Here is a 15433-nt window from a genome sequence, read left to right as displayed (position 1 = left end):
CCTCAGTTTGCAGGTCCAGGAGCACAGAGGTGGGGCCTGGGTGGGGTGAAGTCCCTAAGGAGGAGTAGGGGTGATGGCAAGGAGGGCCCAGGACCTCACCTTCCAGAAAATCCAGAAGCCATTTAACCAGCCAAGAAGAACTTCACAGATAAGGATGGTCAGCACAATGTCATCTATGGTAGAGAACAACTCATAGTGTTTCTACATGGAAGACAGAGAAAAAGAAAGGGTCAGAGAGGTCAGTGGAGCGGGGCCAAGGAGAGAGGATGTTTGCAGGGGAGGGAAGGCCCATACTCCTGCTGCTTTTCATCCTTAGCATCTTTGTAGCTCCCTTAGAGCACACTTTGCATGTACATGTCAGACACCGTGCTAAGACCACACATGCATCACTTCATGCTACCATCACCATCGTCCTACAAAGTAGGTTTTCTTCTCATCTTACAGATAAGAAATCAGAGAGGTGTCCAAGGTCAGACAGTTAGCAATAGTGATTGTCTGACAACAAACCTTTCCTCCTAACCTCTAGAATAGAGATACTTGGAAAAAGGAGGTGGGGGAGAGGCAGAAGAGGTTCCTGGACTGCGAGAAAAAGCCGTGGCCCCTGAGATGGAGGAAACCAAGCCCCACCCTTCCTTCTTTGGTTGTTCCAACCACCCCGGCTGATTCAGCTCCCCAAAACCCCCAGGCCTGACAGAAATCCTGGGTATTCCCCCCCATTCATGGGTCTAGGTCATGTTCCCTGGCTGGATGGACTGATGGCTGGATGACTTGATGACATTGAATTCTGTTGAAACCCAACTCACTTGACCCAATCTATTGTAGAGTCTATTCCCTTAGCTCCCATGAAGCTGTGACTCCACTATAGTCTATGACCCTATTAACAGCTCGAGGCCTGACTCCACCCTGGCAGTTACTGATGTCACCTGGACTTCTTTCTTCCTTTATCTCCGTGGTCAACAGACTCTGCCCCTAGGCTCGCTGCCACACATGGAAGCCTCCTCCTACCCACACCTTGCCACCACCCCCACCCACTGGCCAGTGTGAAGCTGGACAGAGTTTCTTAAACCCAGATGGGAGGTCAAGGTTTATGGGCTCCCTGCCTGTTCCAAATTCCCAAAAGGTGTCATGAGCTAGGGATGTCAGCCTACAACAAGGAAGAGCTTTCTGTCCCCTCATCTATCTTCTCAGCATCACTTCGCTGGCCATTGGAATCAACAGGCTCTCTTCGCTATTCACAGAAAGAGCTTCCTAAATAGTCCTTTTGCCTTCTCCAAGTCATGGATGTCCCTAGCTAAATTAGAGTTGCCTTCTTTACCCATAAGCCTTCCATGCCTCCCTAAGGTTCAAAATCAGTCTGGCATCCACAGGCCTCTAGAACTGGAACTTCATCGACACATATTCTATACCAGGGCTTTTAGCATTTTTGACTGGGACCTGTAGTAAGAAATATATTTTACATTTTATAACCTAACATGCATGTTCTCTCTCATCCCACACCCCAACACACACACACACACACACACACACACACACACACACAGACAATTTCTATTTCATTCTTTTTCATTCTACTATTTCATTCTATATCAGAATGTTGGTATCTGTTCTCTGAACTGATTTCATGATCCATCCGTGGGTGTGATTTGCCTTCCAGTCTACTCATTCTGCAAACCTTGGCAATTGGGTATCTGCCTCCACCACATCAGAGGCAGCTCTCATCAAGGCCACAAGAGCTGCATCCAAGGGATGCTTCACATTGCCTCATCTCTTAGCCACATCTGTCACGTGTCCACTCCTCTGATGGAACACTAGCCCAGGTTTCCTCCCACTCCTCTGGCTCTCCTTCTCAGCCTCCCCCACTGCCTGCCCTTTACTTGGAGGCTCTCCTCAGAGCTCTGTCTTGGCCTCTTCTCAGTCAATTCTCTCTCCGCAGGCAACGTCATCCATTTCTTTAGCTTTGGCAACCATCCACCCAGATGCTGGCAACTCTCATGGCACCATCTCCACCCCAGTGCTCTCTGCAGCATTTCAGACTTGGCCTCTAACCCCTCACTAGACATCTCTGGGTGGGTGTTGCACAGGTACCTCAAACACTACACAACTCAAACTGAACTGAGCACCCTCCCCAAACCTGCTCATTCACCAACGTCCCCGCGTCCCAACAAACAGCACCATCCCCACACAGTTCTCAAGCCAGAAACGTAACTTCTTGCTCTCCTTTTCTCTATGTGCATGAGATGATGATGGATGCAGGTAGCATATAAAAGTGCTCACTAGAGGTATTTGTTATAAAGAAATCTGGACAGCCCGTGGATCTGACAGCTAGGGAGCGTCAGATGCGTGTGGCCTCTTTTTATCCACTGCCATTTGCCCGGTCCAAGCTCCATCATCTTTCACCTGAACATCTCTGACACAGCTCTGCCTGCTCCATCTTTTCCCATTCTTGACACCCTCTTCCGTGATCTGCACTGTGGAAGCCACTGTAAGTTTTCTAAAACATGCGTCTGGTCCTGTCACTTCCATGCTTTAAACCCTTCCCTGGCTTTCCAATGACATAGGATAAAGGCCATCCTCCTTAACATATCTTAAAGACCCTGCGTGACCTGGCCACTGACCACCTTTCTGAACACACCAGCCACCATATTGGACATTTAAAAAAATATTGATTTTAAATAGTACAATCCATGTATGTAGTATCCTCCTTGTAAGACAGTAAAACATCGAGGATAAGACCAAAGTCATACTGGACTTCAAGTTGGGCACATAGAACTCACACACTATTTCTTCTGTCCCCAACATACTTCCTCACCTCTCTCTGCCTGGCCAGCTTCTCCTCATTCTTTATTCTCAGCTTATCTGTCCCTTTCTCCAGGGAACCTTCCCTGATATCTCCCTCCCTGCCAGAGCAGGTTTGATGTCTTCTTTGAGCTCCCACATACTCTCACACCATTTTTTCCCTGCCCTTCCTGTACAAATACAATGCATTCCTCAAAGCTGGGCTCCCTCCACCACAATGTCTTCCTTGATCTCTAGACCCCTGGAAGGTCAGAGCTGACAGGCCCTTGAAGAGCAGCAGCCAAGCCAGTCATCATGGACACATGAGAATCCTAAGGCCCAGAAAGGGAAGTACCTTGCCCAGGCCCCAGTTAGATCAGTGGGGGCAGAGTTCAGGCTGGAGTCCCACCTGGCCAAGGACGGAATTGGTGCGGAGCGCGATGGTGATGGCGTTGACCACCAGCAGCATGGTCACCAGCAGCCGGAAGGCCGGGTGTCGGAGCAGCTGCTTGATATACATGCCAGTGATGAACTCCTGCATGTCCCAGGCATCCTGGGAGGGGACGATTGACTTTCTTTCAGGCAGGTGTCACCATAGGAGGCCTCTGCCTGGATATTTGCTCTCAGTGAATGGGGGTCCCTGGGGAGGCCACTCTTGGGGGGAAGGGACCTAAGTGGGGATCATGGAACGGGGGCATCCGTATAGAGGTCACCACCTACCTAAATGAGTCACTGCTGGGGATTTTCATGGGGGTCATTGCAAGGGAGACTCTTTTAGGGTCTCCGCTGGGAAGTGACTATCATTATGTAGGGGTTCCTGTGGGGGGTACTGACAGGCAGTTACTAACATATCATGGGCGGGTGACTGCAGGGATGACTGCTGGAGACTGCCCCCTGGGGGGACATTTAGAAGGAAGAAGGGACAGAGTTATTATGAGGCCTGTTACCCCATGGGCACAGCTACAGAAGTGTCACTGTGGGGGTGAGGATGGCTGCAGCAAAGCCTCATCCTTACTTTTCTGCCAGTGACATCTTGGCGGTTGATGAGCATTTGCTCCTCTGGCCGGGTGTAGGGATCATGAGTGGTCCTCTGCAAGGTTTAGGAAAGGGTCCATGAGTGCAGCCCCAGCCCCTCTGGACCCAGGATGGTCCTCCTGTGCCCCACCAGACCCTGGGATACCCAGCTTAGGTGGTGGGGCCAGACAGGGGCCGCCTACCATGACAGTCAAAGTTTTGATATTGGTGTTGCTCCATGGCTGCCACCAGTTATCGGTCATGGTCGCTCAGTCTCCTCCCACTCTTCAAAGAAACTCCATTCCAAGCGGTCTTGCTCCCCCTAGTGGTGATATCATAGAGGCCTCTGTGACCTCTAGCCATCTGCATTCCAAGGAATTCCGATCTTGAGAAGCTCCTCCCACTGCTCTCGTGGGACACCCCCCCCCTACAAGGGAAGCCAGGGACACTAAGGAGCTTGACTGGGGCCAGAGGTCAGAGGATGATGGGAGCAGGTCAGGTCTCCTGTACAGCCCAGATGGAGACACAGGGGTGTGTCTCTGCTCTGGATCCAGGAGCTGGAGGTGAGACTGGGCTAAGGAGAAGAGGAAAATGTTTCCCCTTAGGGCCCTCCACCTAGCAGAGCACAGCCTGCACCCCTGCCCACCGGTTACCCCATCCTACCACGCCTGTCTTCAGGAGTCCACCCTGTCCTTCCATGAAAGGTATGTTCCCCATCTAGAGAGTGAAAGGCTGGTCTCTATTTTTCACTTTGTCCCCACTGGGGATGGGGCAGGAGAGCACCCTCTGGTCTCCAAAGGGCTGGGGACAGTGAGTGTGAGCGGGAGCCCTCACCAGCCATGGATCAGCAATCATCATCCTGGTAGGCAGGCGCTCCAGGTACAGAGTCCATGCCTGCGGGCTGCCCAGTGCGCTCACCCACCTGACAGCTTTTCATCCCAGTCCCAGGGGGAAGGAGATTCCTGATTCTAACATAGAGGTCAAAGGCACACATAGATTCATGTCAGAGAAATTGACTTTATTTGGTTGAAAACTGTCTCTTGTGCAAAGTGAAGAATGGCTGTACAGACTGGTCTGGGGAGGAAAGAAGTGCCAAGACCTTGGAGGGGGGCAGGATGGATGGGAGAGTTTCTTTCAGCCCAGCCTCCCACGCCTTCATTGGCAAGGGGGAGAGGGTAGTGGAAATGGTGGACGCTCAGGCAGAGGGGTTCAGCTTGGGGTGAAACCATGGACTAGCTCTACTTCCAACGTTGAACAGAATCCAAGAATGCTCTAGACATGACAGAGGCTGGGGCAGTGAAGGTGGTCTTCAGGGCCAGAGGTCAGGAGCTAGGGTATTGGCCAGGGTCAGAGGTCAGGAGGTTGGAGGTTGCTCTCAGGAGCCAGGGGGCAGAGATGGGCGTTTTCCTCAGGGTCAGAGGGCAGTGGGTGGAAAGACTGTTCTCTAGAGTCAGAGGTCAGGACTTGGGAGCTGCCCTCAGCCTGCACCTCTCCGCAGGCCGCCAGGCCCTCTGTGTAGAGCTCCTGGTTCTGCTCCTTCCACCGCCGGAACTTCTCTCCAGTCAATTCGGGGTCGCTTAGCACTTCCTCCAAGGCCTGCAGCTCCTGCAACTTTGCCTGTGAGGAGAGTAGGGGCTAAGGGGGCCATGATCACCCGGGAAGGAGGGCAGAGCCTGAGCCCAGAGCTAACTCTGGAGTCCAGTGCCTAGAACCCAGCACCTGGCCCGATCTAGCCCCAGTCCTCAAGTTGAGGGCCTGGCTCCAGGAACCTAGAACTTGGCCCAGTCTACAGTGGAGACCAGAGCTGCGGACCAGGAACCAGAGCCAAAAGCCCAGAGCTCAGCCCCTGGCCATGCCCAGTGCCCCCCAGCTGACCTTGAGTGTGCTCTGCAGCGCCCGCACATGGTGCACTCGCTCATTGAGCTGGGGGTCACGGTTGCGACGCATGAAAGAGCTCCGCCATTGTTCATGAGTGAAGGGCTGTGGCTGGCCCAGGAGAGACAGACCACCCTGCCTCAGGCCCTGTACCATTCCTTCCAGTGACCCTTCATAGTTGTCTGTGGGAGAGGGGAGCAGGATGAGGGTGTGCCCATCCCAGTCTCAGCTCTCCATCTCAGCTCCCACCCCCAGCACAACACCTGTTGGGAGGCTGAAGGAGGTCTCTGGGCTGCCCTGCATGGGGGTGGCTGCAGGTGATGTGTCTCCATGGAGCGGACTCCAAGCTTGGGCCGGGCTGGGCTGTGGGCAGGGTGGAGGAAGAGGAAGGTTTCAGTCTGAGTTCCACGCCCTGCTATTTACCCCCCACCTGGCCCCTACTCACCGAGGCTGAGCGGGACCCAGCTTCATCATCAGGGTCTTCTGCTTCTGTCTCACTGTAGCAGTCTAGGGTGGACAGGAGCCGTTGGGGAACCCACTAAGCTTCACAGGGTTTTGGGAGGCCAGGAAGTAGGCTATGGCATTTGAGTTCCCAGCCCCCATCCCAGGAAATGCAGAGGCTCAGGTATGGCCCGGTGAGAATCACCCCTGTGAGGCACCCACCTTCCTCTCGGGGTAGGGAGCCCCGGCCTGGAGACTGGTACTTGGAAATGCAGGTAATGAGATGGCGCACCCACCTGTGGAGGGGCAAATGGGTTCAGGGAGTTTCCATTTACTGTATGCCAGGGGCCTTTCCCTGATATCATCTTCTAATATAATCCTCAGAGCAACGCTGAGGTAGGAACTCTTATTAGCCCATTTTATAGATGATAAAACTGAGGCTTAGAAGAGTGCCTTGATCAACCACTATCAGCGAGCTGGGATTTGAATCCAGGCTCCCAAGCACTCATGTGGGAGTTGGGGAATGGGGGTGGGGGCACTCACATGCTCAGATCCGCAAGGGTATCAGCAGCGAAGATAAAGGGTTTATATACATCATGGGTGAGCTGGAACACACTGCCAGGAAGCAAAGGGGCCCCACTCAGCCTGACTGTGCCCATCCGGAACCCAGAGAGGCTGCACTGGGAATCCCAGCTCCTCGCTGCCCTCACCCCACCCGTCCTGTCACCTTACATCTTCCTTTCTCTCCTTACAACTCTCCGTCCCCTCCCGCGTCCCCCCCACACGCCCCTCTGCTCCGTCGCAGCTAGTACTTAACTATTTTTTCTTCTGATCATGTCCACTTTCCAGACTGTAGTTGGAGACATTGATGAGCCCCTCGGCCTTCTCATCCTGGGGGAATCACAGTGAAGGTCAGCATGAAGCCCCAACACCCTTGAGGCCTGATCGAGGTCCTGAGGACACCTCCCCCCGGGGGCATCTCCTAAGCTCTCTAACCACAAATCTCTCAGTGTCCTGAGCTCAGGGCAGGAATCTGAGGTTGAGGGTGTGACCAAGGGGTGCCTTTGAGCCAGGAAAGGAGAGCCAAAGAGATCCAGACAAAGAGCCACAAAAGACGAGCCTGCTCATGCATTCGCTCTATCAATAGATACAGACGACACTGCTTCATACCACTGAGCTCTGCAAACACTGTTCTCCTTTTTGTGATTCTTTCTCCTTTCCATCTGACTAACCCTTAGGCATTGATTTCTCAGGAAGCCTTCATCACTCCTCAGGCTGGACTGGCCACCTCTGTGGGCTCCCACCCATCCTCTGGGCTTTTCCTTCATCTTAGCTAGCATGTGTTTCCCGCACTGTCCTCAAGTGTGTATCCATCCTCTCCCCCACCAGCCTGGAATAGCAGTACCTGTCCAAGTTTTTCCTGTGTCCCCAATGCCCAGCCCAGAGCTGGGTGCACAGTAAGCACCTGAATGTTTGTTGAATGAATAAACAATTGAACGAATGGCCCGTCACTAGAATGGACAGAATAACAGGAGGGAAAGGTGGGCAGAATAAAAGTGGCTCTCTATACCCTCTACACTTTTCCAGACTGCTTATATACACATAGTAGCTCATGTCTCTCCGAGGAGTGATCCTGTTTTACAGATAGGAACACTGGGGCTCACGAGGGTCTGTGGCCCACCTGTGACCACAGATGGGTGTAGATGGTGGAGTAGGGACAAGAACTGTGACCCTGAGGTGGCTCATTTGCTTACCTGTGTGTGTATATAGGGTCTTACCTGGGGCTGGCGGTACCAGTAAAGCGTGTGTCCCTTGAGCACAAACCAGCAGCGGCGCCAGCGTGGACCCATGAAGCCACCGGGCACCTTGCGCAGCAGGAGCCAGCCATCACAGTCTGGCAGGCCCAGCTCCCGGCATGACACCCGCCGACGGCTCAGCCGCGTCGCCACACCTGTGGCAGCACAGCACAAGGTCATTGAGGGGCTGGCAAGGCGTCCCGGACCCCCAAAACTCCTCCCTTGCCCTCCACGAGCATCCCCAGCTGATAGTTCTGAACCCCATACTCTGGGCTTGGAATGTTACATGTGTCAGCTCTGAGGTGGGGATGATCACTCTTCCCATTTGAGAGACGAGGAAACCGAAGATCAGAGCACAAGCTGTTGGCTAAAAGCCATGGAGCTGGTGAGAGGCCCAGGCTGGGAGCACAGGTCTGTCAGACCCCAGAAACAGAGCTCTTTCCAGGAGAGCCTGTGTGTCAAGTAAGGGGGGTGAGGAGTGGGGGGAGTCTTGCCCAGCACTGTAAAGACTTCTAAGAGCTCCTCATATTGGGGGATCCCCCACCCAGTCAGGTGCATTTCATACCTTTTGATTTCTTCCGACCAGGGACAGAACTCTGAAAAAACCATAGGGAGTTAGAGAGGGGTCTGGGTTCAGAACCACCCCCCTCCTGTTGAACCCTTGAGCTGACCTTGTCAGGATCTTCTGAGGGTCTCTGAGTCTCTGCTACCTCTGCTGGGAGTGTGGCTGGGGGTACAGGGGCGATGGAGAGGGGCTCAGGGTCAAGGGAGGCAGAGTCTGTCAGGGAGGGAGGAGTCGGAGGGTCCACGAGGCCAGCCCCAGGCCCGGCAATAGGGTGGGGGTATCAGGCAGAGTCAGGAGTCAGAGCCAGGCGCCCCACATACCTTGCCCAGGGCATCCACCACCTGGTGGGGCTTTGAAACTGCCTGTTGAGTCAGGACTGGGCCCAGAACTTGGGTTTGAAGTCAGGTCAAAGGCAAAGATGTCTTCAGACGAGGCCCTGGGGAGAGAAAGAAAAGATGAGATGAGCCCATGGTTCCCCCACCAAGATGCACCTGGGGCAGAGCCTGTTACCTGGGAGACGGTGGGGCCAGAACCAGTGATGGGACCCTGAGCTGTGGGAAGTCCAGGGCCGGAGGAGGCGTCTGGGGAACAAACAGAAACAGGGTAAACGAATTGGCAATAGGAGTGTAAGAGTAGGCCGGGGGCAGGGTCGGGCAGCAGGTACCTGTGGCGGGGTCTCCGGCACTGGGACCTTCTTCAACACTAAGCTGACTCCAGCTGGCTCCCGGAGCAGCTCCCTCACCACATTCTTATGGGGCCAGCCCACCTGGGAGGCAGAGCAGGGCAGGGACACTGGGCTGGATCAAGATGAGCTGGAGGCTCTGAAGCAACCCAACAGCCCTCTCCCTCAGAGCACTCGCTCAGCCCTCTGCTCTGCCTCACATCCTCCTCTTCCAGGAGGCCTCATGAGCCCCTTCGCCTTGGCTCTGCCTAGGCGGCTCTGACCTGTGGGAGCTGGCTCACCTCATGTAAGGCAGCTCCCACAACGCTGGTCTCCCCAAGGGTCTCTCCACACCCACCAGCCCTGGGTTCTACTTAGTAACTCCTTCACGCCCACCATGTCCCTCTCTTCACTCACCACCACCTGCTCATTGATCTGGACAATCTCGTCTCCAGGCTGGATCTGCAGCTGAAAATCAGAGGGGACATGGGGTGGGAGGGTGCGGTTCATGGGGTGGGGGGTACCTTCCTGGGGCCTGAAGTTGGGTTGGCTGGCAGGTAAGAGGATTTTGGGGGTGAGAGGCTGAGAAGGGTATGGGGCTCTTACCTCGGTGCCCACTCGGGACACGAAGTGCAGGCAATTGCTGGTGGTGTGGATTTCCAGGCCCTGTAGAGGCAGAGGCTGCAGTCACCGAGGGTGTGGGGGCAGCGGGGTTAGAGGGCAGGATCCCCGCTGGGAACCATGATTCCTGGGTGGGCAGAACTGGGGAAGGAGCTGGTCTCAAGCTGGCACTGCCCAACTTGCTGTGTGACTTTGGGCTTGCCACTCCTTGGTGGGCCTCTGCCTCCTCCTTCAATAAGGGTTAGAGGGAAGCTGGGGTTGCTGACTTTTGAGGTATGAGATTCTCAGCAACTCTCCTGAAGGGATAAACAGGGACAGGGGCAGGGCAGGGGCGGGGCTCAGGGCTCTGGTTTTCCCAATTGGACAGAGATTAAAGCAGAAAAGTTCATGTCCTCTGGCCTAACCTGCCAGGTCTGTGTCTCAGGGCTGGACTGTGTCACCTGAGACCGCACCAGCTACAGCACCTCAGGATTGGGGAAGGTGCTGAATGACAGTGAGACCCCAGGAAAGTCCTCTGGGCCTTTAACAACTATACAAAAAAGGCCTTCCAGCTCTAACAGTACAGGACTCAGTGGGATCCTAGGTAGAACCATGTTTCAGGGCCCAGGCCAGGCTGCTGAAAGGTCAGAGGTGAGAGGTTAAAGGTGAGGGCTCACCAAAGGATCTTCCAGCTGCACTCGCTCTAGCACTGCCCTCTGCTCCAGCAGCTCCTGGGGGCTGCAGCTCAGGATGTTATGGCAGATCCCGGCCACGTGGCTGCACTGGGGGAGAGAGAGCAGGATGTCCAGCCTGAGCCCATGCCCTGAGCCCATCCCCGGGCCCCAACCCCGCTTCCTCCCAACACTTACAATCTTCAGGATTTGGCTCTCCTTCTCAGCCGCTGGACAGTCCTGGAAGCAGTGAGAGAGCAGGGACCTTTCCTGAGTAGGGGCACTGCCTTCTCCTGAAGACAGGGTGGGTTCCCTACAGTCCCTCCTTGCCTCTCGCAACCTGACCTCCTTCCCAGAACTACATGGCCTTAGAATTTTGGCCCAAAAGTCTCACCTCTGACACCAGGCCCCCAGAAGTCACCACATATGCCCTCCCCTCTCCCCTTCTGAATGTCAAACTTTCTGAGCTGCCCCTGCCAGTTAGGAAACCCCCATCGCCCCCTACCCAGTGGCTGGACGCCTCTCTTCCTGCCCTCGCTGCTTCTTGCTCTCACACCTGATCCTGTGCTGATTCACAGTTTATAAAAAGCTCTCGCCTGACTTGGTCTCTACAGCCTGGGCCAAGCCTGGCTCCTGGTTATCCTACCTCCTGCAAGGCCTGGCCCAGCTCCCCGCACAACTCCCCAATCTCCTGGCAGGCCGAGAAGTCGTTTAAGTGGGAGAAGAGGTACCTGGCAGGGGGAAGGGTGGAACAGTGGTTAGGGGACTGTGCTTAACAGTCAAGTCACATAGCCACTCAGAGCTGACTACTCATCTGAAACATGGGGATACCTGCTCTGATGGGTTTTGGTTTGGGGTAAAGGAGATGATTGATACCGCTAAAGAGCTTAACGCAAGGCTTGTTTGTCAAGCACCTAATACATGCCAGGCTCTGTTCTAGACACTGGGGAGACAGATATAAAACACACAATTCCTTCAATAATTTAGCTTCAACTGCTGTGAAGTGTAGGGAGCTCTGAGAGTATATAACAGGGAAGGCTTCCCTGAGGGGGTGACATTTGTGTTGGGACCTGTGGGACAAGCAGCAACCAGTCAAGGAGGTGGAGAAGCTCTCTATGCAATGTTGTTGATATGATTGATATGATTACAAGCTGCGAGGGTGGGGTGGGTGGGGACCTGGGCGTCCCAGTGCCCAGCACAGACCAACTAACCTCTCTGCCCTGCTTCACCACATCTGAACAAGAGTCAAGCTCTGTTTTTCTCTCCCAGGCCCTGAGGAGGCCAAGGATGAGAAGGGTTCCCTCACCAGTCACCCCAACCCACCCTGAGAGGAGTCTGAGGTACCTGTTGAGCCAGAAAAGGAGGGTACGGGCCTCACGCACCAGATTCACAGCGGCACTGAGGACCTCGGCAGGGGTCTCGGCACAACCCCCCAGGCAGCCTTGGACTAAGCTCTGGAAGGCATGGGTCCCCTTCAGCAGCCCCTCTGTCAGGCTTTGCAGGTTCTCTGTCTGTAGCCCAGAGGTCTGCTCCAGAGAAGGGGCAGGTCACTCCCTGGTAGTTGGCCAGCCCATCAGCAACCCCCAGTGTGGCCACCATTCACTCACCAGGGCCCTGAGCTGTTCCACCCCTTCAAGAATGAGCTCCTGGTGGCCTATAGGCCACACGGTCAGAGCCTCAAGACTGCGGGGGCAGAGCTGGAGCAGGTATTTGCCAGGCAGCTCCCAGTCCTCAAAGCAATAGTCCTGCAGGGAGTCATCGAGGCCTGGAGGGACAGCAGGGGTCAGCGTGAGGAGAGCCAGGGAGTGTCATGGTGTTTCTGGCCCCTTCTTCACTCCCGCAAAGCCCTTTTCCCTCCCATCTGTTCCTAATGACAACCCTGACACCTAAACTGTATTCTGCCCATTCACAGACGAGGCCACTGAGTTGAGAAGTAAGATAGTTAAGGGCAGTGGCTCTCAAAAGGTGGTCCCCAGAGCAGCAGCAGCAGCAGCCTCCCTGGAGAGCTGGTTAGAAATACAAATTCTCAGCTCCACCATATACCTCAGGGGTAGGGCCCAGCAGTTCACATTTTAATAAATCCTCCAGGTGTTCCGATGCTCACTTCTCTGAGAACTACTGAACGGGGAGTCAAAGCATGGGGCTCTGAAGTCAGGGAGACCCAGCGCTTAAGCAAATAACTTAATTGCTTTGTGCCTCAGTTTTCTGTAAAGTGGGGATAATACAGCACCTACCTTCTAATCATGGGTGTATAAATGACATGATACATGTCAAACACTTGGCCCATTTCCTGGTTCATGGTTGACGGTCAATAACAGCCACCGTATTATTATTACCAGACTTTTTACCATGATCTACAAGGCCAGATGTGATCAGGCTGCCACCTGCCTCTCCAGTCTCATCTCTTGGTACAGCCCCTCAAATTCAACACTTCGGATCCAGAGCACAAATTCCCTGCAGCTCCTGAAATGTTCCTTTGCCTCAAGGTCCTTGCAGGTGCTATTCCTTCTGCCTGGACTGCTCTTCCAGCTCCTTTACTCCCTTTTTCATCTAACTCTCTCCAGGAAGTGATCCACAACACCCCAGGCTGGGTAGGGGCCTCACCTGCTGTCACTGCCCCCTGTGCCTCCACAAACCCCTGCACTTGAGCATTGGCCTCTCCCACTTTATCAAGAGCTCTTCAAGGATCAGGCCTTAAATAACTGTTCATCTCTAATTCCAGCCCATGCCTGGCACAAGGTAGACCCTCCAAAATAAGAAAAATACCTATTGAATGCTTAGCATGAGCTGGACAAAATTTTAAGGCCTTTAAACATATTCACACATTTGATCCTCACTGAATCCAGAAGGTAGAGACTATTGTTATCCCATTTCACAGCTGGGAAAACTGATACAAGTAGAGGTTAACAGCTTGCTCACTCTTTGAAGGAATTCCAAGCCAAGCTTCTTCACTCGGAAACCTGTGTGTGATGAACAGCTCTCTCATTCCCTATCTGACATTAAGAGCCCTGGACAGGAGCTCATGAACCTGTTACTCCATGGCTATGGCCCTCAAGAAAGTCTTTTTCCATGTACAGTGAATGTTCTGTGCTGCCTCCTTCAGACCCTGACATTGAATTAGTTACACATCCTAGGCACTTGTCATGATTGTCTCCTTTTGTCCACTTTATGACACCAGAGTGACTATTCTCATTTTATGGATGGGGAAACAGACCTATGGTCATAGAGCTGGTGAATGAGGGGGCGGGGCCTGGAATCCCCTCTGGGAGTCTGAATCCAGCCCTGAATCCCTGCTTTTATGGGGTCTGGTCACCCTGAAACTGCGCCCCCAATCCATCTCCCCCTCTAGGAGGTAGTCTTGACTCACCTTTCCCCGCCCACCTGCATGTCAGAGGTCTTCATTGCTCTGAGTCTCTCCGACGGCCAGCTGTCTAGACCCTTTCCCACCCATCTGGGCTCACTGAGCCTGGGGGGCATCTCCCTGTAAGGCCCCTACAGGGTGCTGTGGCAACCCCTTCAGTCTGGCTGGAGCTTCTGCTTCACACACTGGGAGACTCGGGGTGGGAAGAAGGGAAACAGGGCAGGCCCTAGTACAAAGCCTGAGCAAATCACTTCCTGGCTCAGTGCGTCAGTTTCCGCTTCTGAAAAATGGGTTTAATAACAGCCCTCTAGCCCTGGAGCTGAGGGGAGATTAAGGAGATAAAGTGGGCGTGGGACGCTCCGGGGCCGCCCCCTCTGTTTTCATTACACCCACCAACTCCCCATCGCCACCCTGGCTGCCTCTTGGGGCAATGGGAGACCCTTTCTGGGTCCTCGGGGTCATCTCGTCTATCCTTCTGCCTAGCACAGTACCAGATTCACGGCAGACGCTTATAAATACTTGTTGACAGACTAACCAACTGACAGCCTCAGCAGGTCCTTTTTCCTTTACCTCTCCCCACCCCAAAGACCCTCAAACCCAACTCTGTCCCGGCCCCACCCACCTCTCAGCCAGGCTGCCACCTTCCCGGGGGTCCAGGTCGCTACTGGCTCCATGGCCTAGTCCGCCCGTTGGGATTGGCGTCCGATCCGTCCCGCCGGCGCAGGAATTTCCGCTCCCGGAGCCCAGGGCTGGGGAGGGACCGGGCTGGGCCCTGGGCGGAGCCACCAGCATACCTGGGCCCACGTGGCTGACTAGGTGAGGCGCTGAGACGGCCATTGGCCCACCGCCTGTCTGCCTCCTGCCCCGCCCTTCAGGCATCTCAGAGCAGCAGGGAGGCTTGACCTGGGGGCGGTGCCACTGGTGTGTGACCCACGTGACCTCAGAGCCCGCCTGGGATCCTGCCCCAAACTGGCCACAAATCACAGGGCCGGACTTTGACCTTCAGGATCCTCAAAAGGAGGCCGAAAAGTGAGCAGTGAGCCCAGCCGCAAAGCACAGAGGTTGGGAGCCAGAGCCCTGGGTGCAAATCCCAGCTCTGCAGCTTGTTAGCTGTGGGACCAGGGGCTAACCTACTCATCGTGCATCAGTTTTCCTGTCTATAAAATGGGCTGCTGGACAGAATACCGAAGTTAATAGCTCTAAAACCTTTAGCCCCTCTTTTTTTGAGCCACTGATCCTTTGGGCAGGCTGGTGAAACCTCTGGACCCTTTCTCAGAATAATGCTTTTAAAACTTTAAAACAAAGTGCTGAAGATTACATGGAGGGCAATTAGTATAAAAATATGTTAAAAACGCAAAGCTATGATATAGTAATATGTTTATTAGCATTAAGTAACAAGACTGGCAGGTTAAAGTTATATTTTCGTTTTCTAACAACATCAGTGTGTGGTCGCTCAGCTTGAAGAACATTAAAACTGAGGGGTGGCCTTTGACTCACCTTCTGGAATGTATTGATCAGGAAACAGAGAATGCAGGGGGGCAGTGGAGAAGCCTGGGTTACTGGTGTGAGAACAGGCGGAATCACTATTTGGTCAGTGACCCTCTACTGGGCACAGAGGTGCCAAGTCAATGGCAGCTATATTGCAGGAGTGTCTAAAACAGTGCGATTTAATGG

The 15433-nt window shown here is 54.0% G+C and overlaps 2 protein-coding genes across 8 annotated transcripts in view; both read right to left on the bottom strand.

The window, feature by feature from the left end:
* CATSPER4 (cation channel sperm associated 4) overlaps positions 1-4052 on the bottom strand; it is a 16814-nt gene extending 12762 nt beyond the window's left edge. Inside the window, exons 1-4 of the mRNA XM_019650117.1 lie at positions 3993-4052; positions 3791-3865; positions 3185-3328; positions 100-201 (exon numbers count right to left, since the gene is read on the bottom strand). Coding sequence (XP_019505662.1) covers positions 100-201; positions 3185-3328; positions 3791-3865; positions 3993-4052 — 381 coding nt within the window. The remainder of the gene's footprint in view (positions 1-99; positions 202-3184; positions 3329-3790; positions 3866-3992) is intronic.
* A 734-nt stretch (positions 4053-4786) lies between these two features.
* CNKSR1 (connector enhancer of kinase suppressor of Ras 1) lies at positions 4787-14611 on the bottom strand. 7 transcript variants are annotated; one of them, XM_019650080.1, is made up of 21 exons: positions 14401-14611; positions 12006-12163; positions 11743-11924; positions 11045-11129; positions 10597-10638; positions 10405-10509; positions 9734-9793; positions 9545-9595; positions 9131-9232; positions 8977-9047; positions 8787-8902; positions 8573-8679; positions 8467-8497; positions 7884-8056; positions 6923-6996; positions 6649-6720; positions 6328-6401; positions 6110-6171; positions 5928-6027; positions 5665-5846; positions 4787-5406 (listed from the first exon to the last, which is right to left on the bottom strand). In XM_019650080.1, exons 1-21 carry the CDS (start codon positions 14594-14596, stop codon positions 5137-5139), a joined length of 2313 nt encoding a protein of 770 aa, XP_019505625.1. In that variant the 5' UTR covers positions 14597-14611; the 3' UTR covers positions 4787-5136. The 7 variants fall into 7 exon arrangements, with proteins under 7 accessions (XP_019505625.1, XP_019505626.1, XP_019505630.1 ...); XM_019650081.1 differs by having other exon boundaries at positions 8573-8628; XM_019650085.1 differs by having other exon boundaries at positions 14382-14508.
* Between the last annotated feature and the right edge of the window lie 822 nt (positions 14612-15433).

Source organism: Hipposideros armiger, unplaced genomic scaffold, assembly GCF_001890085.2.
Source record: "Hipposideros armiger isolate ML-2016 unplaced genomic scaffold, ASM189008v1 scaffold_138, whole genome shotgun sequence".
NCBI lineage: Eukaryota > Metazoa > Chordata > Mammalia > Chiroptera > Hipposideridae > Hipposideros > Hipposideros armiger.
The sequence above is the reverse complement of the archived record's forward strand: the minus strand, read 5'-3'. Positions and strand labels throughout refer to the sequence as shown.

Excerpts from the sequence above, each read along its gene's own strand:
- CNKSR1 (XM_019650078.1), bottom strand. The coding sequence starts at position 14,596 with ATGGCCGTCTCAGCGCCTCACCTAGTCAGCCACGTGGGCCCAGGTATG. Across the intron at positions 9,233-9,544 it reads AGATCAATGAGCAGGTGGTG|GTGGGCTGGCCCCATAAGAA; the intron begins GTGAGTGAAGAG and ends TCTGCCTCCCAG. Across the intron at positions 6,402-6,648 it reads ACCCTTGCGGATCTGAGCAT|GTGGGTGCGCCATCTCATTA; the intron begins GTGAGTGCCCCC and ends GCCCCTCCACAG.